Genomic DNA, 23,712 nt, shown 5'->3' with positions numbered 1-23,712 from the left:
TTTTCTATCACTTATTTAAAACACATAAAAATTGGCTGTAATGGGTTAAAATTGTGTAAGATGCTGTAAGATGACAACAAATGTTTATGCAATATAACAAATTTATTTTTGTCACATATACAAATATGATATAATATAAGATTATTCAAACTTATTTTTTTAAATATCTTTTAAAAGTATGTATCTTTTATGTGTATGGTTTTTATTCTTTTCATTTTAATAAAATAAAAATTATTTAACTACATTGGAAATAAGTCACTTTGTGAAAACACTCTTTTTTGAAATGTAAAGACTTGAAATGGAAGAAGACTTGTTATTGGTTCAGACTTCAGAATTATATGTTTTATTGTATATGTTAGATTTTTCAATGAAATTAATTGTTTTAGAAAAAAAAATATTTCAATTGAACAGAGTAATGTTTTTTTTTATTGTATCAATATAAAGTAAATTATATAAATTGTTCTAAAAGCCACAATATTACCCCGAGTAAAAAAGACCTTTTGCTCTAGTCAAAATGACCAGAGCAACATTAAAAATTAACCTTTAAATCCCCCAAAAAAAGTTTATTGGGGACTTAATTCAAATTTGGGCTCTGCAGTCTGATTCTATAGGTGTCCTAGTATATTTTTGACCATCCATTCAAAAATAGGTTAAAAACAGTTTAAACCCCCATACCCCTGTTCCGTCCAAAAAGTATTATCATCCGATTTGTGTGATTTGAAGAGGTTGTGTGAAAAATGTCGTCTTTGTAGATATTTTAGGTCAAAATAAACTATCAATCAATAAAAGAATAGCAATCAATCAATAAAAGAATTTTTTATATTATATATTTAACAAAGAAAAAAAAAACAATTTTGTATCAAAATAATATCTAAATAAAACAAATTATTGAATAGAATGGCTTTCTTTTTTTACAAGTTTAAATACAATTCTTTTAACTTTTTTATAGGAAACTTTATGAAACCCGCGACCATGGCTCAACACGCAGCGCATTCGCTAGTCGTTGGGAAGGTGATAGGTTCGAATCTCGGTCTGACACCGCGTCAAAACTAAAGACGTTAAAAATGGTTCCTACTGCTGCTATGTCAGGTGCACGACATAAATAGTTAGAGTAGGAGGAATGCCTTGGCCCAAAACAGGCGCAACTCACTACCATGCACAGTTAGGACTTCTCAGACAAAGGTCGTGCAATCAAAGGGTTAGTTGTCTGGTGGGCAAATGGACGCTTTACACCGCAATCATAGGGCTTAGGGCTGACAGCCCTATCCCATGTCCATAAAAAGCCAAATTGTTACAGAAACACTGACAAATTGTCAGCGGCCAATGCTCCCCCTGTGGAGTGAAAAGGGCTTATTACTTTTTTTTTATAGGAAACTTTTATATATTTCTTTAAAATCCAGTATTTAGAGTAAGTCCTGTATGAGACTAGGTGTAAAGATATCAGTTATAAAACTTTGGGTACCAGGTGTAGTTTACAGTGAAATGTTTACTAATGGTTATAAAACTTTGGGTCCCAAGTGTAATATACAGTCCAATGTTTACAAATTGTTATAATACTTTGGGTACCCAATGTAATTTAAAGTCAAATGTTTACTAATGGTTATAAAACTTTGGGTATCAAATGTAACTTACAGTCCAATGATTACTAATGGTTATAAAAGTTTGGGTACCAATTAGTCCTCTTAATATAATTAGCCTTATTCATTACAGGTTTATTAATTAAGAGAAAATTGTCTGTAATATGGCTGAGAACCGATTCTAATCTAGCGGATATTTATCGGTTGCGAAGCCATTTTTAACGTTAACTTTTCTTGCAAAATAAAACCACTTAAAATAAAGATAGGAGTCTGAAAATTTTTGTGTAGATTCCTTAAACAAATTAGAATCGCCGCTCTTTTATGCTTCGTGCTCGATTTTTAACTTTAAAACCCTTTATTATGCAATGTTTGTCCGTAGGTTATTTACATTTAAATTTCGTATCAATTAAATTTCAACAAAATTAACATTAACTTTTTTTTGCAAAAAAAAACACTTAAAATAAAGATAGGAGTCTGAAAATTTTTGTGTAGATTCCTCAAACAAATGAGAATCGCCGCTATTTTATGCTTTGTGTTCGATTTTTAACTTTAAAATCCTTTAATTATGCAATGTTTGTCCGTAGGTACTAAACGACACTAAAAATATCTCCTCAAATCACGATCCCCCTTTGAATGGCCTAAATCGGTAGTTTTTCATCGTAAATCAATGAAATTTTAAACATAGTTAGTTTAAGTAGTTCCTAGTACACACAAAAAATTTTATTAATATCAAAGCAATACGAAAAAAGTTATCGCTTTCGTAAAAAAGGCACTAAAAACGATAAGAAAACAGCATTATAAACTCTCTCAAAACTGGTTTTTATCTGTACCTATTAAATTAGCTTAAAAATAGCGTTAAATTTGACGATTTTAACGTTAAAACAACGTTGAAAACGGCAAAAAAGGCCGTTATTCTATAGCCATTACATTACTTTAAAAGTATAGTAAAAAAAATGTTAAAAATTACGTTTTTTTATTCACCTATTGGTCTGTATTAATTCTCTATTTAGGGACTTACATCTATTGGGAGTAAAATCAAGAAAAAGTTAAAATATCTGTTTAGTTTAAAAATTCACACATAGATGTCTCCAAGTTTTAAGGAAACTTAGACTTGCCAAATAACAATATGACCATACAGGCATTAAAAACATATAACAAACATATATAAACAAAGGCCAAACTATTTTATCCTATACTTTTATCATTTTAATCATCTTTTATATGTGATCAGAGCCTCCTGCTACTTCTATCTAGTTCTTAACAAGGTATTATCCACTCCTAACTAACCCTTTCCCCTCTTTGAAATAGATTTGGGGTTAAAGATGATTATTAGTCTAGAGGAAATTCGCGCGACGAAGGACCTCCAAGGACACCTCCCAATCAAAGGGTAAATATAGATAGGGTCCATTTTGACCCCCTTCTATATTGACCCCCCCCCCCCCCATATGTGTGTCGGTTTTGACACCCGGTAAGTGTCAAAACGGACACCCCCCTCCATATTGACCCCCCCCCCCTGTATGTGTTGATTTTGACACCCAGTAAATGTCAAAACGGACACACCCCTCCATACATGAAGGGGGGTGTCTGTTTTGTTACATACCGGGTATCAAAACTGACACATACGGGGGGGGGGGTCAATATACTGGGGGGTGTCCATTTTGACATATACCAGGTGTCAAAAATGATGCATACTGGGGGGTATTCATTTTGACACATACCGGGTGTCAAAATTGAAGATACCCCCGGGGGGGGGTTTAATTTACATGATACCGGGTATCTCCACTCCTAAAGTAGGATTATCCCTTTTCCCCACTTTATTAGAGTACATGAAAATCTGGTGCAACATCCAAGTAATTATTTATCGATTTTTATACTACCACGTAGCTGCATCCATGTTGTAGCACGCTTATTCCACGAGTTACTCGCCAAGAGGTCTGAAAAAATCAGTAAAACGCAGGGAGTAAGGGAGGGGACAATGGGCAATTAATTAAATTTTAGAGTTCCAACTCAGTATCTTCAAAACCAGATATATCTGTAAAATTCCAAATCTTTAGATAAAGCAATCTTTATTAGATTTGTATAATAAGAAGTTATTAAACACTGAAAGAAAAGTATTTAACATTAGGTTATCCTGTCTTATTTTCCTGTAAATAGTCTGTAATTTATTATAAAAGGTACGACCTTAGTACTGGCAGTTTCTTACAAAATAATACCATAAATGGGATTTGTTTTCATATTTGACAAGAAGGGGTTGATTAGAATGGATAGTTACAGAAGTATCACAGTAGAACTTCTGGTTTAACCCACCCATCATCAGAAGAAAACTATTTTGTTGAAAAAGCAAAATAAACTTGTTTTGAATTTTTTTCAAATAGTCTGCTAGTATTTGTATTGGTTGGTTCAGTAAGAGTCGTCTGCTTTAGAAATAATTGTTTTAGTCGCATTCTTTGCGCTGGTACCCAAATTCTTTGAAAGAAGTTGTATCAACTTTTTTTTTTATAGCTAGCCGGTCCTTTTAGTAAGTAGTAGATGTAAAATTTTTCATAGAATTCAGATATGCAATCGGTTTTTTTGTAGACCTCTTATTTTTTAAGTAATTTAAGTTTTAAAAAAAAAATTAAGTCGATTTTAAGGTACTAAAATGCAACAAAAAAAAGAAAGAAAATGGCCATTATGAACAAAAATAGTAAGATCTTTAATTTGACACCTTACTTTTTCAATTCTGTCAGGTAATTATTGAAAAAATCGATTTTTTTAAACCCACGAGAATAAAAACTTTGATTTCAATTTTATCATTTCACAAGTAAAAAAATATGGGTTCATATATACCTTTAGAATCAGAAAAATATTACGAATCCATTGTAAGCAAAATTGAAAAAAAAAGTTTACAATATAGTATATAAACTACAATAAAAGGAATTATATGAAAATATCATATTATATTGTACAGGCAATGTCTTAACTTTTGAATTGGGTATAAAAATGGGAAGGGGGTATAGAGGGGGTAAAGAGGGGGTAAAAAAGGGAAGACGATAGTGTTGCCAGAACAAAAAATACAATTGGCCATTTTTATATTTTTTTATTTTTTTACTTTTTTTCAATTTTGCTTACAATGGATTCGTAATATTTTTCTGATTCTAAAGGTATATATGAACCCATGTTTTTTATGTCTGTTTGAGAAAATATTTAGGTCTAAAGTTTTTATTAAACCGAGGTTAAAAAAATAGATTTTTTCAATAATTACTCAACAGAATTTTAAAAGTAAGGTGTCAAATTAAAGATCTTACTATTTTTGTTCTTACTGGCCATTTTCTTCTTTTATTTTGTTGCGTTTTAGTACCTTAAAACCGACTTAATTATTTTTTAAAAAAACTTAAATTACTTAAAAAATAAGAGGTCTACAAAAAAACCGATTGCATATCTGAATTCTATGAAAAATTTTACATCTACTACTTACTAAAAGAACCGGCTAGCCATAAAAAAAAAGTTGATACACCTTCTTTGCCAAAATAAAAAAAGTTGCATGTGCTCTGGTACCCAAAGTCCAAGACTGTCAGAAATATGAATTTTAGATCCATTGTCCCCTCCCTTCCTCCCAGGTAAAACGTATTACAGCAAAAATAGCGAAAATACCTATACATAACAAATTTTGTTTCAAATTTTTGAGATTTAAGCCATTTTCACTTAGTGATATACAGAAGGAATTATGAAAATTATTGTACATCCAGTAAAATCATTGGCTAAAAAGTTTAGACACTTCTAGTTGTAACCAACCAACCAATCAAGAAATAAATGAGATTGTATGTATGTAAAACAAAATTTGCCCCACGTTTCCTGTATGAATGGACGTATAGAAGGAATTACCCTAGTTATAAGGTATCTGTGCTACTAATATGGCAGCAAACCTTTAATGGATCTGGGGGATCTCACTGGTTGTCCATTTTTATCTGGTTTAGGATCTTCTGGTTTTTCCAATTTAGTTGGCTTTGGGCTTTTATCTAAAGTTTTTTTTTCATTTCAATATGATGAAATGTATATATAGCACTTAAATTCAGTTATTTTCTTACAGAATCAATAATTTATTCATGTTTATTCAGTGTAAACTGTAAGACAATAATACTCAGTGATCTAAAGGGATAAGACAATGGCGGATAAATTTATGAACATTCCCAATGATAATACACAAAATTACCCATTCTGTTGATTACAATTAGTGGTTGAAACGTTTGGAAACTCAACTTAAGGAATTAACCAATCAAATTCAAAAGTCCCCAAAGTTATTAAGCCAACTAATAAGAAAAGGTTATATTGGTATTATCCTCTTAGAAATTTTTTTTTCAATATAGAAAATTTGAGTACCCCCCCCCCCCCCCCCCACCCGACAGCGAACTATGAACTCTGGCCGCAGCGCTCGGCTCCCTAGCCTGCCTAGCCGCAGCGCTCGGCCCCCTTGCCTGCCTAGCCGCAGCGCTCGGCTCCCTAGCCTAAAACCTAACCTAACCTAAAATAGTTGTTCGTCGGTAGTCGGGGGGGGGGGGGGGGGGGGGGGGTACAAAATTGAAAAAAATCGAAAAAAAATTTTCTAAGAGGATAACGCCGTTATATTAAAACTTTTGGAACTAGTGTAATAAACAGCCCATTGTTCCCTTCCTTCCTAAATAATAATGCAGAAAATACACCATAATTGATTTTATTTCTAAAAGTCACAGAAACGTTTTATAGTGCCGTAGAAAATACGTCATACTGGCCTACCAATGGTCAATCAAATATTTAAAATTTAATCTTTGTAATGGCCTATCACTGGTAGTTTGTATCACGTCATTTTTATAGGCACAATAAGGAGCTTCAAAATCACCTGAATGGCTGCCATGATTAATGAGAAGTTTCATAGTTAGATCTTTGTCTGTCTCGTCTTGATCAGAATTATAATTGTCATAGGTAACAATCAAGCTACCATCATCTGCTTGATAGGCCTAGATCAGAATTATAATTGTCATAGGTAACAATGAAGCTACCATTATCTGCAACCAACAAGAGAAAAAAATCTAAAATAATATTTGGGGGGCAAATGGAGAGGTCGTCAATTTTACGATGTGTTGCCCCCCAACGACAGCTGAAAAACACGTATAGGTTTCGTGATTTTTTCCCGAATTAATTTCGGTATTGGCATAAGCTGTAATCATCTGCTTGATAGGCCTAGATCATCAGGAATAAGGTATAGCCAACAAGTTATATAATTATAAAATAATATTGGGGGGGGGGGGGGGGGGGCAATTAAAAAAGTTTGTCAATTTTTCTAAGGGTTGCCATTCGTTATTTTTCCTAAATTAATTTCGTTGTTGGTATTATCAGGATAAAGTAAAAAGTAACAGGATGTCTGTTTGTTTGTCTGTGTGTCTGTACCAAGGGATCTCGCTAACCGCTGAACTGATTGGGTTCTACTTAATAGGGTAGTTCTCATAGGTCCCGGGAAGGTTTTTAATAACTATTTGAGGGGAGGGTACCACCACCCTCCCAAGATAAATTGCACTTTGAAAAATATTAACCGCCCACAAAAAAATTACATTTTTTTTAAAAACAAAACTAAAAATGGGGCGTAACCTTTTAGAGCATATTTAGGAAAGAATTAGAATATATATAGAAGTAGAGCAGTATAATACAAGCTACAATTTAATGAAGAAATGGTATAAATACGATGGTTTTACAAATATCTATTGAAACATAATTCAAAAAGATAAATTTAATTCTAAAAAGAGTCAGAATTAAGTTACTTAGTGTTTTTTTAATAAATACTTTTGGAGTTGGTCAATCAGATATATTCTAAAAACTTTAGCCAGCTACAAACCCATAAATCAGTTTAACATAATTACAACATATAAAGGTCTAAATTCTCAATGTGGTTGCAAGCCATTAATTGTGGCGAACAAATGCCGCGTCAAATCAGGTATAGTTTTTAAATCAATCAATCAACTTGGGATATTTTAGCAGAATTAAAAAGTCAACCTGCATTCCTGTTTCTGGATTGGACATCACTTTGTTAGCCTGAAAAGATTTTTCTACCTTAAAAGCCAAAACAATTTTCCTTAAAAAATATAATCTGAAATATTTATACATAATCTATAATACAAAGTGAAATTTATGTTTGCTCATTTTGCGTTTCAAGTAATTTTACTTTTCTAGTGTTAAGAAGCTTTCAAGATGTGTTCCTGTTGTTTATTATACCCCCCACCCCCCCCTTATCCAAGAAGAAAACACAACATTTGGAGAAGCGACCATTACAAGTGAAATGAGGGAGAAATTGAAGTTAGAAAAATCTTATGCTAGATTATGGTAAAGAAATAAACATAACATATTTAGATGGTCCATTTAACCTCAAAATTCGTCAAACTTAAAAAGCGATTCTTCTTGCATTCAAGTAATCAAGTGATGATTTATTTCAAGGATATGATTTTCAGAAGGCTAACTTTATCCTAAAGAACTCAACTATTATAGGTTTTGTCATGTGCTTCGCACTATACTAGGAAATACACTTTTACTCGATATAATTTACCCAAGAAAAGCTTTATCTTAAGAAATGCAACTATTTATGGCTAACTCATTATGTGAAAATTTTTGTAAAAATATGCCTTTTTCTAACAAAATCTGTTCACAATTTAAACCAATTACATGTCTGGAATGAACATCTATTGTTCTCTTATTTACTGATTTAGAGAGTAGAGCTGGATCTTTAAATCATTTATAGGTGCGATGAATCGTGGCAATTCATTTCAGCGCACCATCAGATTATTAATACCTATCTTTAAATCCAAATGGCATGGGCGAATCAGCATGGCCAGTTGCGCAGTACCAGTGTGTCAATGGTTCTCAGCGAGTACCATTGTTGCGCGAAACCAGGGGATTTATTTAATAAATAATTTTTTTTTTTTTAATAGTTTAATATTTTATTGCAAAACTATTGTGAAAACATTTTTTATAGTTATTTCTAAAATAAATTATATATTGTTTTATATAAAATACCGTACTGACACGGCTTAAGTTATAAAATTGTACTGGCACATATGGATAACTAGTGAATCGGTGGTGCAGGCACCACCTAAAAAAATATATTCTACGTTATCTCACTTCTGAATATTAACCCTATTCTTCCATTGACCTATCCCCGACTATTAACCCTATTCTTCCATTGACCTATCCCCGACTATTAACCTTTTTTCTTCCATTGACCTATCCCCGACTATTAACCTTTTTTTCTTCCATTGACCTATCCCCGACTATTAACCTTTTTTAATCCATTGAGTTATCCTCAACTATTAACCTTTTTTCTTCCATTAACCTATCCCCGACTATTAACCTTTTTTTCTTCCATTGAGCTATCCCTGAATATTAACCTTTTTTCTTTCATTGACCTATCCCCAACTATTAAACTTTTTTCTTCCATTGACCTATCCCCGACTATTAATTTTCTTTTCTTCCATTGACCTATCCCCGAATATTAACCTTTTTTTCTTCCATTGAGTTATCCTCGACTATTAATTTTTTTTCTTCCATTGACCTATCCCCGACTATTAACCTTTTTTTTCCATTGAGCTATCCCCGACTATTAACATTTTTTCTTCCATTGTCCTATACCGACTATTAATCATTTTTCTTCCATTGACCTATCCCCGACTATTAATCATTTTACTTCCATTGACCTATCCCCAACTATTAATCATTTTTCTTCCATTGACCTATCCCCGACTATTAATCTTATTTTTTTCCATTGACCTATCCCTCAATTTCTCTCTCTCTCCGAACCGTACTACAAATCAAGTTACTTATAAAGATTACTACGACTTTTATAGTTTCGTTTATTCATCATTTTTTAAAGATTTAATGTCCCTCTCTCTCACTTCCCTTTTCTTCCGTCTTTATTTTAATTTCATTATTTTTATTTAAAACTGTATTTATAATTTTGTCTCTCTTTCTTTAAAATATTTTAGGATCCCAATGTTTTTTGTTTAAAATTATCGTCCTGAAAGGGTTAAACTATTTAGCTAAATGTTAAATTTTAGTTTAATATCTGAACACATTCGGGCGCGTCGCTAGTATCATATTACATTTAAACTTAGTTTTCCTTGATTTACTATATTATAAACTTAAATTTTCTATTTTTTGAATAGAAATTTAATACTTCAATATAATTTAAATAGCAACATGAAATAAAAAATTTAATTTATTCTTCATAGAGTAAAATAATGGGTCTTATCATTCTGGTCATTGAGAGTTTATTATTGATTATTGAACCAGTATGAGTTTTTAACATCTGACCTTTGGAAAGCTTGAGCTCATTTATAGACATTTATTTCCTATATAGATCTGTCATGGATCTTGATGCAATACAGCAGGCCGTTTTGTAAGTGTTAAAAATTGGAAGATTTCATTAAATAAAAGTAATCGCAAATATAAGTATTAAATGATATGTTATTGAGTGTCGCCAGCAATCTAGCAACACCGTGCCGAAAACCTTTTAAAGATCCATGTTTTATAGCAGTGGCTGTGGCGCACCATCAGCGCACCTCTGGTTTACCTTTGAATCGCCCCGATTCAGCGCACCTCTAAAACAATTTAAAGATCCAGCTTAGGTCTCTTGATTAACTCTATTGGTAAAGGTGATTTTTACCTGCTTTATAGGGATATCCATTTGATTCATCTTGTTTTGCCTATAAAATATTTCAATATTTCAATGATTTTATTAATCACATACCAATTTAATTAAACTAGGACATGCTTCTATCAGTGATTTAATGGGATAGGACAAATATGTACCCCTTCAAGGTAAACTGACCAACCTCCTAAAGAAACATACCTCCTAAAAGGATAAAGGTCATAAGGACAAACATACTAAAGGGACATCTCCTATTAAAAACCTCCTAAATTCTTTTTTAAATTGTTAAGCCTCGGGGAAATCCACTTTTACAACTTAAAAAAATCACCAGGAAGTCTAAACCTGATCCAAATGTGCAATCCTTCTTTTTAAAAAGTTCAAAGCATCCAACACATCCAAAGAATCTTATGCGCGGATGCCGAGCCCTGTCTTTATCATTGATTAACTAAAGATAATTTACCTTTCTTGTTTTAAGTTGTTTTCATTGATATTGGGCTCCTCTGCATTTGTTGTATATTCGTATTTGGCTGCAAGAAAAAAATACAAAATTACTTCATTAGCACATTTATCCTAAAAATCAACATATCTGTCTGCTTTTATGAACTGCTAGCTTTCTTTAATTGTACTTTATATTGTTTACTATTTCATTTCATTTAATTTACATTAGGAAAAGTTTGTATTCTTGATTTAAAGATTCATTGGACTATATTTTGATAAAAGGTTTCGTGACATTTGTGCATATATATTTCTATTGGATATATTATTACACCAAATTTTCATTTACTAAGTATATTTGCGATTACTTTTATTTAATGAAATCTTCCAATTTTTAACATTTACAAAACAGCCTGCTTTATTGCATCAAGATCCATGACAGATCTATATAGGAAATAAACGTCTATAAATGAGCTCGAGTCTTCAAATGGTAAAGTGTTTAAAACTCATAGTGCTCCAATAATCCTCATTAAACTCTCATTGACCAAAGCGATAAGACCTGTATCCTATTTGTTTATGGAATGAATTAAGTTTTTCACTTCATGTAGATATTTGAATTACATTGAAGTATCTAATCCTTATTTCATAAATAAAAAATATAGGTTCATAATAGAGTAAATCTAAGAAAACTGTATTTTAAAAGAATTCGATTGTGGCGACACTTCCTTTGTGTTAAAATATCAAAACTAAAATTTTAATCATATTAACCCTTTGGTGATGGTAATGTGAAAAAAATATAATTGAAAAAATCTTTTTAAAATCATTTAAATGAATAAATATTTACTTCTTTCTTTTAGATAGTAATGGCGGGGGAGGAAAATTGATTTATTGAGAAATAGATAAATAGATATGTACTTATAGAAAACTAGCCAATAGCGATATAGTTATATTGAGCCAACTCTAGTGTTTTCAATAAAAGTGAAACACACATCAGGCTAAAATAATGATTATTGACTTCCACTCTCGTTACCCTATCCCCTCCCATGATGAAAACACCAACAAACGAGTTTCATTTTAGCAAGATAAATTGACGAATATTTTCCCCTGTCATAATATCCACGTACATTCTACATCAGTGTTTTGCTGTTATAATTCTGAGTATAATGCTTAAATATTTTTTATATAAAATGATGTATACAATCTTTTTTCTTCCATTTGAATCATAAGTACTATAATACAGAGTAAATGATCCAATAGCCGTTTTGAGTATTTTAATGAACTAATAATTTTATTACCTTGTATATTATCTTTCAAGTCCTCATTATTAAAATTAACAATATCCTACACACATAGATTATCATGGTTCAATTTGTCCATTACTTTCATTGATAATACAATAACCAATATATATTATCTACTACTTGGATGTTGCACAAGATTTTCATATACTCTGACAAAGTGATGCTCACAGCTGGCTATAACTATAGCCTAAACCGCATCCTCTCCTCTTCTACTGGATGAATGAACTGACCAACAAATGAGGTCCATATTAGCAAGCTGATGACAAATTTTCATTATATCAATTAGGACAATAGATGATAAATTAAACTAAGGTCTACAAATACTGTCAAATTTTTAATATTGCTGTGCTACTTATAAATATATTTGTCCCTGTAAATATCGATGGGAATCTATGCCTGCGGATTTGAACTGTAGTCATTGTCATCAAAAAGTTCTCGTTCCTGAAATTAAACAAGAATGACACAATTCTTAAAAGTTAAACTAATTTGTTAATTGCGGTTACACTTCTATAGGTTTCCAGATTGAGGGGAGGTTGGGGTTGGGAGGGGGTCGACCCTCCCCCATTTCAATTTTAGTTTTTAAAAACATTTTTTTGCATCTTTTTTCTTGGGCGATTTCTCTTTGAAGGGTGGTGGTAACCCCCTCCATAATAGGTGAAAAACTTTACGAGACTTATATAAAACTATGTTGTAAAGGATAATCATATTAGGTCAGCGTTTAGCGCATTATTTGGTAAATACAGACAAACATCAGAAAAATTTTCAAAATAGTTTACCTCTAAATTTGATATATTTCCATCGTTGAAGCTAATCTCATCTTTAAAATTAAGTTTTATAAATATGGATATTTAACGATTTATTTACTAAGTATATTTGCGATTACTTTTATTTAATGAAATCTTCCAATTTTTAACATTTACAAAACGGCCTGCTTTATTGCATCAAGATCCATGACAGATCTATATAGGAAATAAACGTCTATAAATGAGCTCGAGTCTTCCAATGATAAAGTGTTTAAAACTCATAGTGCTCCAATAATCCTCATTAAACTCTCATTGACCAAAGCGATAGGACCTTTCTTCTATTTGTTTATGGAATGAATTAGGTTTTTCACTTCATGTAGATATTTGAATTATATTGAAGTATTTAATCCTTATTTCATAAATAAAAAATATTCGTTCATAATAGAGTAAATCTAAGAAAACTGTATTCTAAAAGAATTCGATTGTGGCGACACTTCCTTTGTGTTAAACTATCAAAACTAAAATTTTAGTCATATTAACCCTTTGGTGATGGTAATTTGAAAAATATAATTGAAAAAATCTTTTTAAAATCATTTAAATTAATAAATATTTACTTCTTTCTTTTTGATAGTAATGGAGTGGGAGAAAAATAGATTTATTGAGAAATAGATAATAGATTTGTACTTATAGAAAACTAGCCAATAGCGATATAGTTATATTGAGCCAACTCTAGTTTATTATAGGGTAAACAAAATCCATAAGTAGCTGACCACTTTAAAAAAATCATAGATTGACAAATGGACAAACTGATATAATAACAGATTTTTAGTAGTCATAATTAAAAGAAAATGAAAGAAAATCAGTCCCAAGATAGCTATAAATAAATCATAATGTAAAGTAATAGAAATGTATCGGATCATACTGTAGACAATTTTTTTAGGATAAAAGAATGAAAAATGATAGGATTAAATTCAAGTTTGTTTGCCCCGAAGGGCCCGCAGGACCTGAATAACAAAACTGGTATACATCTCATAATTTTATTTTAATATTCCTCGAAATTTTCTGTAAAAAATGCTATTAATGATTATTCAGTATGGCTGAGAATCGGTTCTAATCCAGTAGATATTAATCGGTTTGATATAAAAGCTATACTGGAAATGATATTACCTGGCACTCTTTTCCCCCAGTTTCCCCTGAAAAAAGAAAATACTAGGTATTTGATTTGGAAATTCAATAAAATAAGCAGCAGCTTCAAGCCGCTTAGCTATACTATTCAGCATCTATGTTCAAACTGTGACTTAAATTGAATGTAAATTTATGAATTGGAAAATAAATTTACAACAATAATTAATCTTTGATAGTGATTAGCTAATAAATGAACATTATAAATGGATATTATGACAGGGGGAAAATTATCTTCAATTATGGTTGCTGTTTTCCTTGACATTTATTGTTCAGTTCGTTAATCCAATAGAGGAGGGGGGGGGGTCGTTATTTCAGCCCGCTGCATGTTTCACTTTATTAGAGAACATAAACATCTGGTGTAAGATCCAAATAATAGAATATACATTGATTACCTTCTGATAACAAAAGATACGTGTGAAAAAATATTATTATCCCTAAAATTGTGAATTGGTTCAGCCTTTACGAGATATTTCTACTTTATGATGTACTAGATTTTTCAGCACTAGCCTCTAGAGGCCTAAACCACCTCTGGTTCAGTAGCTGGTGCAGCTCTCACTGAAGAGTAGAGTTTAATCGGTTCAGCAGTTACTGAGACCACAAGCTTCAGACAGACAGACCGGATTGACAAACATCGTTTTACTTTGTATTGTAGTTGATTAAATTTTACCTAGATAAATCTTGCCAGGATCTTTTCCCCCAATTTCCTCTAAAATAAGGCAATAAATTATCATTCTAAATGCTGAAAGAATAATGTAAAGTAAAGATAATAGAATCATAATAGACAGCTAATTGGCCAAGTGATGAAGACCTTTTTGTCTGCTGGCAAATTGATTTCTGGTCTATTGTTGGCTGTGTTTATATTTCCGACGCTATTGATTAATATTAAAATACCCAAATGAAAGTCGGCACAGGATCTCCACTCCGGGAGTTACACTCTATTGTTTTTATGTTGGAGGCAAAACAGACTTGATTATGTGTACCTTTTTCCCCTCATAGATTTAAGATTAAACAAGAAAGAAAGCTTTTAAAATTATACTCTAGAGAGAAAAAAAATAACTTGGATAGTGTTATTATATTTTTTATATCATACTATAGACAGCTTTCCGTGAATATTAAAAAGAAGGCTATGAGATTAAAACCTGTTTTGTTAGACCCTAGGGACCTTAGGCATGGGCTAACAAAACTGGTATTAACAATATGTTTTTTTATCTGTAGAAAATTGACTATAATGAGGGACTAGGGAATGTGATTGAGACAAACAACTCTGAGTGAAAATTTTCCCACACAACTTCTTCCCCACTTCCCTTCAGCAAAATTAAAAGACAAGTTTTACGTCAACTCTACGCCAACTTTATAATAAGAAACAGTACATGATTTTTCAAAATCGCTCAGAACTTTTCATAATCCAGGGGATATTAATCGGTTTCGAAGTCATACTGGAAATGTAGTTATATACCTGGATAACTCCTGCCAAGATCTTTTGCCCCAATTGTTTCTAAAAAATAAAAAGAAATAACAAAATGCAATAAATTGATTATTTTTTTCAAAAATCATATGAAAAATACTGCCTTTGATAGTTAACAATAATTTTGGCGTTTTATTTATGGCGTTATGTCATATCATAGCTATGAACAGTTACGCCCTTGTTTTCCGTGAAAAATAAAAAAAGGACCAAAAACATGAAATTTTTTATATATATTCTTTGTTTCAATATCATCTTTTAAGAAAAATTTACTATAAAATGTTATGGAACGTGATTTTTAAGTATTATGGCTCATAACCGGTAAGTTCTAATCCAGCGGAAAGCAATCGGTTTTGAAGCCATACTAAAATAGTTATTTATCGCTTCGTATTATAGACAGATTTCCGAGGATAAAAAATGTTCATCTTAATATTCGTGAAAAATTGTCTGTAATACGATGCTATACATGATTTTTAGTATGGTTAAGAACCGGTTCTAATCCAGCGGAAATCATTTGGATTCGGAGCCATACTACAAAATACTTTATTATTACCTCGTAAGATCGTTCCATAGTCTGTCCTCAAGTCTTCCTCTATACCGGAGGAAAAACAACATATTTTAGGATTATTATTTATAAGTAGATTAGCGGCTGCGCCCTAGCATCTAAGGGCTCTCTATATATGCGGAGGATATGAAAGGGAAGAAAAATAGCATAAAACCATAACTATAAAAATATATTAACCAAAAACCATCTCAAGACCTATAAGGAGAACCATGTCGGTTCAGAAGCTAGCAAGATCCTTCGTTACAGACAGAAAAAGCTTACTACTTTATATAAAGTACTTGCAGCTACGCCCCCTAGAGAAATCTAGGGGCACTTGAGGAGGGGATAAATAGTTATAAACATTCCCGGGACCTATGAGAAGCTACCCTGTGAAGGAGAACCCGATCGGTTCAGCGGTTAGCGAGATCCTTCGGTACAGACAAAAAATCTTATTACTTTATATAATAGGATTATATTATATTATATTATATTCGTTAGATCCATGACCTTGGGTACTTTTTTTAGATTATTATCATAACTGATATGCTTTACCTATTAAACAGTCTCAAAGCTCTTTTTCCCCAATTACCCCTACAAAAATAATATTAAAATTCAACTAAAAAAAAAATTTATGTAAAATCCATAGAACAAAATCGCTTTAATACAAAAAAAAACCATCCTTGTAATGATGAAGCCTAATCTGTACCACTTTTGCATTTTCCAGGGATCCTCCATCTCTTTTTTAGGTTTTTCCCCCACTTCTCCTCTCATCTTCCTCATTTATATGACGTCACAGGAATCAAAAGTGGTGCAAAAGTGGTACAGATTGGGCTTTGTCCTTGTAATTATTTCTATGTTTAACTTTTTTAAAATAAAGTTCAAGATTTTTGGCCTAGAGATTTTGTCATAAATATAAACTAATTTTTATCATATGACATTATTTCATTAGAGCGCGCTATCTCCTAATTTTTCATAAAGATAAAAGTAGCTGGACAAAGTATCTCAAAATCCAGTTATGTGATGTCATGAAAATGAGTGAGATGAGAGGAAAGTGGAAAAGAAAACCTCTAAAAAGATTTGGATAATCCTTTATTTTTATGACAATAAAGGCTGATTTTTTGAGAGACTTTGTTCAGCTACTGATTAAATCTACCTTAGATTCTGCCAATTTCTTTTTCCCCAATTTCCCCTGATAAAGAATAAGAAAATATTTCAATTTACTTATGAAATTTCAATAGATTTTAAAGATTACTTTTCTAGAACTTTAATGATCCATCAATAGCAGTTATTTGATCTTGGTGTCTGTATTTGTAATACAATTAATAAAACTAGGCATAAAAAAGCTGCGCTACTAATCTTATAAATGTATAGCTAGTTATATATGTCATCTAGAGTGATGGACAAACATACAAATGGACAATACGTAGATATGAATTAAGTAGCTGCGCTACTTCTGCTTACCTGGACAACTCTTGCCAAGACCTTTTCCCCCAGTTTCCTCTAAACAAACAAGATCAAGCATTTAGTATTACATTGTTACTTAACAAGGATGACAACATCCATAAAAGTGAATTTCTAAAATTAGGAGGAAGGACAAACGAACAATAGCCTTTTTTCATACTAACTATTGCAGAAATTACCATGTAAATCTTGAAACCAATAGGACAATAATAGCATGTCCAAATAAACTAAAAAGCTAAACGGATAAACGGATAAATTTAATTATAGAAAAGCTCGCCTTTAAAACACAGTTTAACTTAATAATGGAAACATGTCGGCTTTGCCTACTTAAATTCAGCACCATTTAGTGAATATTAATCTTGTCATTTTGATGATGCAATGTCGATAATATGATATCAATAACCATCTAAATTTTTTAATTAAAGCCATTTGTTGATATAAATTTAAACTTGATATAGACAAAATATATTAGATTCAACAATTTTGTCCAAATTACTAAACAAGCTTTGCATAGGTCTTAATATGATTTGTATGCCTTTCCTTTCTTCGTATTCCTAGCTCGAAGATCAGGGAGGGAATAGGACATCGGGCTGTTTATGACACTAGTCCCCAAAGTCTTATAATAGCGTTTTCTTATTCTTTGGCCTAACAACCTTGAGGACTTTAATTATCTTTTTTAAATGGTTCATTTTGTTGAGCGTCTAACGTTTTAACCACAAATTGTAATCTAATGAATTTGTAATTTGTGAATCATCATTTGATAGTACAGTACATAAATTTATCTATCCCTTTAGATTACTGCCCAAGATGCTAAATAAAACAACAAACTTTTGACTTGCCTGGAAAGATCTTGCCAAGACCGTTTTCCCCAATTTCCTCTACAAAATATTTTATTTGTATTTCTGATATTATAACAAAAAATAACGACATTTAAATCTTATTTATATTAATAGTTACATTTTTAGGACTTGGTTATAGAGTTGCTTCGCTTATAATATTGTACTTTGTTGTCCCAGGAATCAATATACCAAAAATCAGGTCTAACGGATAATTAAATCACATAAAAATTTGTTGTTGAAAAAAGTAGAAAAATCAACATGTTTAAAATGGACGTACGGACATTCTGGTAATAATTATAGCGTTGCTACGCTTTCTAAATCGTACCTAACTACTACAGGAATCACCATGCAAAGTTTGAAATCTATAGGACAATTCTAACATGCCTAAATTAACGAAAAAAGCTTTCTTTCTCGGACGAACGGACGGACGTACGGACCGACCCTAATTATAGAAAAGCTTCGCTTTTAAAAAAAGGAACTAACAGTGATTTTTGCATCTTATATACATTCAAGGAAAAGAATAGAAGGGGCATGAATTAATTATCAGTATGTTGACTTTCAATTGAGTCTTTTAATATCAGCCAATAGTGTCGGAAATATTAACCCAGGCAAGTCGCTACTAAAAAGCAGAAAGCATTTATTGGCAGACGAAAAAGGTTTCTAACACTGAATCCAAGTAGTTGTACATCTATACTTATATATTTTTACTAAATATTTACCATATTATATCCAAAAAAAAAAAACTTTCTGGTAATAAGATGAAGAAAAACAAAACAGAACAGTCGAAATACAAAAACAATACCTGGATAGCTCCTGCCAGGACCGTTTACCCCACTGGCCTCTGAAACAACCATTATTTATAATATCGTCTTTGTATGCATTACTTTAAAAATGTATTTAATAATTGAAGAAAAATCAGATCAATTCATCGCTTTTACAGTGTTTTGTTTTCTGATCTTTTTTACATAAAAAAGTATCTACATAATTATCATTTTTAAAATTAAATGTTTTTTGTGCTCAATCATGCACTTTTAGGGAAATTATCGTTTAATTTTTTATTTATATTGCTCACCTTGAGATATCCTGCCAACCTCTTTTAGGCTTTCTGTTTCTACCAGACTTTGCATCTAGTTAGTTAGGTTATAATCAGTGGCGTTCACAGGTTTTTTTTTCAGGGTGGTGCACAACGAGCACCTCAAATGCTTTACATCGTTTTACGATTTTGACACACCCCATTCAACCACCATTAAGGAAGGTGCGAGCTTTAAGACAATGGAATTGGACATGTTTCAAGCAACTTTTCACTTTAAGAATACGAAAAACTTTTTTTGTAAAATAATTCACAATAGGAGTGAAATACATTTGAGATTACTGTCATCAAACATAAATTGGTTTTAATATTTAGCAGACTATGATTTCATTCTTAAAACTGTGGTGTTTCTAGTTAGTAGGAATATCATCACAAGCAAAATCACTAGCAGTTAAACACCTTGCTTATAGGGGCACTGTGTTCAAAAGAGGGCAAATAAAATGGCTAAAAACCTTCCAATTAACATTACAAATATTTGCCAAGCTGGAGAACTCCAAAAGTGTAGCGAGATCTTCCAATTTGTAATCTAATTTAATTTTTCTCGAAGCACTGCGTGTACAATTGCAAATTTTATACACTTAGACTTTAACATCACATTTGATCAATCGACAGAAATTAAAAATTTTATTGCAAGCGACTTACTTAATATCTTTCTTTTCACTTGCGTCCAGGAAAAAGAGAATGCGATTTTGACAAACAATTCAAATTGAAATCTCCCCACTTCCCCTGTTTTCTACCCCCCCCCCCCCCCAGGTTACCCACTTCCTTTAACCCTTAACGGTCGGGGGGGAGGGCGTTGAATGCCCCCCCATCCGGTTTTTTCTATCTTATTTTCTGTGTGTGAAAGATAAAGAGCCCAACCTGCTTGACTTTTCAAGTATGATTTTCAAGTATGATTAAGGTTCGGCAATGGGACCGACTGTAAAGGGTTAAGTTCCACAAAAAACAAGTTTTACGCAAACAAAATATTTAATTTGTTGGCAATTTCAAATGGAATTTATTGGCTGAATAGCAGCCCCTGCTTGTGCCATTAACCCTTAACGGTCGGGGGGGGGACGTTGAACGCCCCCCCCCCCCCCTCCGGTTTATTCTATTTCATTTTCTGTGTGTGAAAGATAAAGAGCCCAAACTGCGTGATTTTTTAAATAAAGGTATGACACATAACTGAGAGTTGGAATTTTTTGAATATCTCCATCCTGGCGGGCACAGGGTGCCAGCAAACCTGGCAGGGTCATCCAGGTAAAGAGCGGCAAGGGGCCCGACTGTAAAGGTTCAAGAGGTCTATGATATGCAGGGAGCGAGGGGATATTGGATTATAAGTCATATTTGTACTCTAAGTTTTATAAACATGCTTACTCAGTGTTGTTAAAAAACGAACAGTTTCAAACTTTTCAACCAATATTTTTATTTACACAAGGGATAATTTGTTTACATTAATTGGTAAGTACTTCGATTTTTACTTCGGCTTATCCCTGAAACGTATATTCATATAGTTTTTTTGCGAAAGCTAAAGGGGACTATCTACGAACAAGAGCAAGTGATTCTAAGCACCTTCCAGCATTGATACATAGTATTTATTTTACATACATGCTAGGTTTATGTTTGATATTTAGTTTATCGACATAAAGTTAGGTTTCACCATGATTTTATATGAAACAAACTTTGAAAAGTAAAGCATTTTTCAAAGCAATATCATCAGATACATTGTTTAGTACAAAGGACAAAATAAAATAACATGGTAGAAAAGCATTAAATGTCGTAGATTGCAAAAGTACATTAACCATTTTTCTAAATATATATTTTAAATCACAATAATACACTATTTTGTCAAAGCTTTTAAACAACAGTTTGAACTCATCAATACATTTGATGATATTGCACCAAACATTCATATAAAACCATGGCGAAACCTAACTTTTTAGTCGATAAAGCAGATATTAAACATAAACCTAGTATATTCACTAAAAAAATACTATGGATCAATGCTGGAAGGTGCTTAGAATCCTTTGCTCTTGTTCGTGGATAGTCCCCTTTATAGAGAAGCTGTGCTACTTAATTTAAAGTTTTCTTACCTCTAGAGCTTATCAGCCAAGGCAGAAGGTGGTAAAAAGTTGATGCATCTAAATTTATTTTTACTCAAAATTAACAAAGAAAATAAGTTTATCATAAGAACTTCATTGTAAAAAAAATTCCCTATCAATTCTATTTTTTTACCTAGGACCGCAAACGACGATATCTATAATACTAAGTAGGATGTCTGTCTGTTTGTTTATAACGAAGGATCTCGCAACCGCTGAACCGATCGGGTTCTCCTTAATAGAGTAGCTTCTCATAGGTCCTGGGAAGGTTTATAACTATATTGGGGGAGGGTTCCAACACCCACCCAAGATAAATCGCCCCTAGAGGAAAAATAATTACCCCTCTTCCAAATATTTAAAAAAAAATTTAATAAGAAATTGGGTTTGGGGGGTCACGCCCCCACCCTAATTTTTTTTTTAAATCTTAATCTTAAATGGGATTCAACTCCCCCCTCCTTGAGTGTCCCTAAAGGCCTCTGGGGGCGAAGCCGCTAGTATGAATGTAAATAAGGATAATATCCTTAAATGATGCAAGCAAACCAACAAACGAACATCAACAAATTGTGTCCAAATTTGTAAAATGAATAATTGCTTTGCAAACCAATTTATACAGAATGATAAATACATTCTTCCGATTTAAGACATTTCTTTTGGAGAAGCTTCGCTTGTGCCTTTTCGTCCTAGGAATCAAACAAATGGGATAATATATCATTTTAGAAAATGTTTTGGTGTATGGGAGAGGGGTGAAAAAGGAATGTGTCAGCGCTTTCTAAATTTATTTAACTGCTTCAGTAATTATCTGTTTAAAATCTTGTGAAATTTAAAGAAGATTTTCTTTATAAAAGTGGAGTTTTATAACCTGAATTTAAAATAATTATAGTTATAAAACAATCAAAAACTCACTTCCAATTTCGAAATAAAAAAAAACATTTAAAAATGTATAATATACACATGTAAAAATCAAATTTTATTAATTTATTAACAGTATGTTATCATCAAATACATCAGAGTTGAAAACTTTTTACACATCGAATATAAATATATTTTTTCCAATTAATTTTGGTCCAAGATTTTACAGATATCATCATGTTCAAAAACATTTATAATTTTTATAAATAATTAAATATAATAATATATAATTTTTACATGTATTTTTAGAAAACCATCCAATCTTATAAGCTCAAATGTCAATTTGTGTCAAAGTAAAAGTTGTTTTATGTACATTTCATTTAATTTAATAAAAAAAAACATAATACTAATTCGCTGCAACCCCAAACAAAAAAGTCTGCATAAGAAAGTGCGGGAAAAATGATACATTTGCGCGGTAAAATAAAAAAGGCAGGAAAAATAAAAAAAATAAAATGTCCAGGCACGGACAGGGCTCCCCATATGAAAATGTGCTCTGTATTTTTTAAGGATGTCACATTTGCTGTAGTTTTTATCTGTGTTTGATTTAATTTTTTAAAATCAGCTTTTGCCATAATTAAAAGCCATGTTGTTGTTGTTGTTGTTGTGTTTGTGTGGATGTTGTAGAGGTTGTTTCATTGTTAACAATTAAAACAGCCAGGGTTGTCTTACTTTCCTGAAATAGAATAATTAAAATATGATCTGAGATATAGATACAAAACAATAGATGATCAACTTACTATGTTGTAAAATTCTACCTACAGCTAATATTTATAAATTAAAGTAGGACTCATTACTTTAAATTTTGTATTCCTAAATTATAACTGTAGTATTTATGTTATAAAAGTCAATTCCTCTTTTAAATCTTTTTTTTTTATACTGGTGTGTAAATGTATAGTGGACTAAAAACTTCTGCTTTTATAACATAAAAAACAGTCTTTAAAGAAGCAAAAAAGTATGTTTTTAAATTGGATCATGGAAAGAAAACGAAGTTGTGGGGCAATCATTAACATTTATTTAAATTAACGATGAAACCCGCAACTTCGTTTTCTTACCATAACCCTTTAATTTTTGTTTGTTTGTTTGTTAATAATATTCAAATGTAAATACCTACACCTCCTAAAGAAAGCATGAAATAAAAAAATAAGAATTAGTTTATCATTTTAACATTTTTAGTAGAGATGCTTTTTCAACCATGGTCTGTAAATCTGTCTTTAGGTCTGTCCAACCTTTGACTGAATGTTTTCCATTTTCCAAAATTTTAGATAGCTACATTACTAAATAAAAAAAGAATTGTTGATCATTGCAGATAAATCGCAAATCATATTACACAAAGTAAACTTAAAAACATATCAGAAAATTTGAGTTATATCAGTTTTTAGCAAGCATCGTATTATAGAAGAATTCCATTGATATTAAAATTTTAAAAACATATGAAAAAAGG

General features: G+C 31.6%; 1 protein-coding gene across 1 annotated transcript in view; it reads right to left on the bottom strand.

Annotated features, from left to right (window-relative positions):
- Mip (Myoinhibiting peptide precursor) overlaps nucleotides 1-23,712 on the bottom strand; it is a 49,301-nt gene that overhangs the window by 7,985 nt on the left and 17,604 nt on the right. The window contains exons 7-26 of the mRNA XM_080178351.1: nucleotides 21,357-21,404; nucleotides 19,267-19,321; nucleotides 18,997-19,035; nucleotides 18,195-18,233; nucleotides 17,356-17,394; nucleotides 17,048-17,083; nucleotides 16,447-16,485; nucleotides 15,904-15,942; nucleotides 15,345-15,383; nucleotides 14,556-14,594; nucleotides 13,871-13,896; nucleotides 12,737-12,777; nucleotides 12,357-12,401; nucleotides 11,955-12,000; nucleotides 10,685-10,751; nucleotides 10,240-10,279; nucleotides 7,581-7,619; nucleotides 6,433-6,550; nucleotides 5,483-5,575; nucleotides 3,455-3,511 (exon numbers count right to left, since the gene is read on the bottom strand). Of these exons, the coding sequence (XP_080034477.1) occupies nucleotides 3,455-3,511; nucleotides 5,483-5,575; nucleotides 6,433-6,550; nucleotides 7,581-7,619; nucleotides 10,240-10,279; nucleotides 10,685-10,751; nucleotides 11,955-12,000; nucleotides 12,357-12,401; nucleotides 12,737-12,777; nucleotides 13,871-13,896; nucleotides 14,556-14,594; nucleotides 15,345-15,383; nucleotides 15,904-15,942; nucleotides 16,447-16,485; nucleotides 17,048-17,083; nucleotides 17,356-17,394; nucleotides 18,195-18,233; nucleotides 18,997-19,035; nucleotides 19,267-19,321; nucleotides 21,357-21,404 (984 nt within the window). The remainder of the gene's footprint in view (nucleotides 1-3,454; nucleotides 3,512-5,482; nucleotides 5,576-6,432; nucleotides 6,551-7,580; nucleotides 7,620-10,239; nucleotides 10,280-10,684; nucleotides 10,752-11,954; nucleotides 12,001-12,356; nucleotides 12,402-12,736; nucleotides 12,778-13,870; nucleotides 13,897-14,555; nucleotides 14,595-15,344; nucleotides 15,384-15,903; nucleotides 15,943-16,446; nucleotides 16,486-17,047; nucleotides 17,084-17,355; nucleotides 17,395-18,194; nucleotides 18,234-18,996; nucleotides 19,036-19,266; nucleotides 19,322-21,356; nucleotides 21,405-23,712) is intronic.

Source organism: Acartia tonsa, chromosome 12, assembly GCF_053477335.1.
Source record: "Acartia tonsa isolate MP-2025a chromosome 12, ASM5347733v1, whole genome shotgun sequence".
Lineage (NCBI taxonomy): Eukaryota > Metazoa > Arthropoda > Copepoda > Calanoida > Acartiidae > Acartia > Acartia tonsa.
This window is presented reverse-complemented; position numbering and strand designations above follow the sequence as displayed.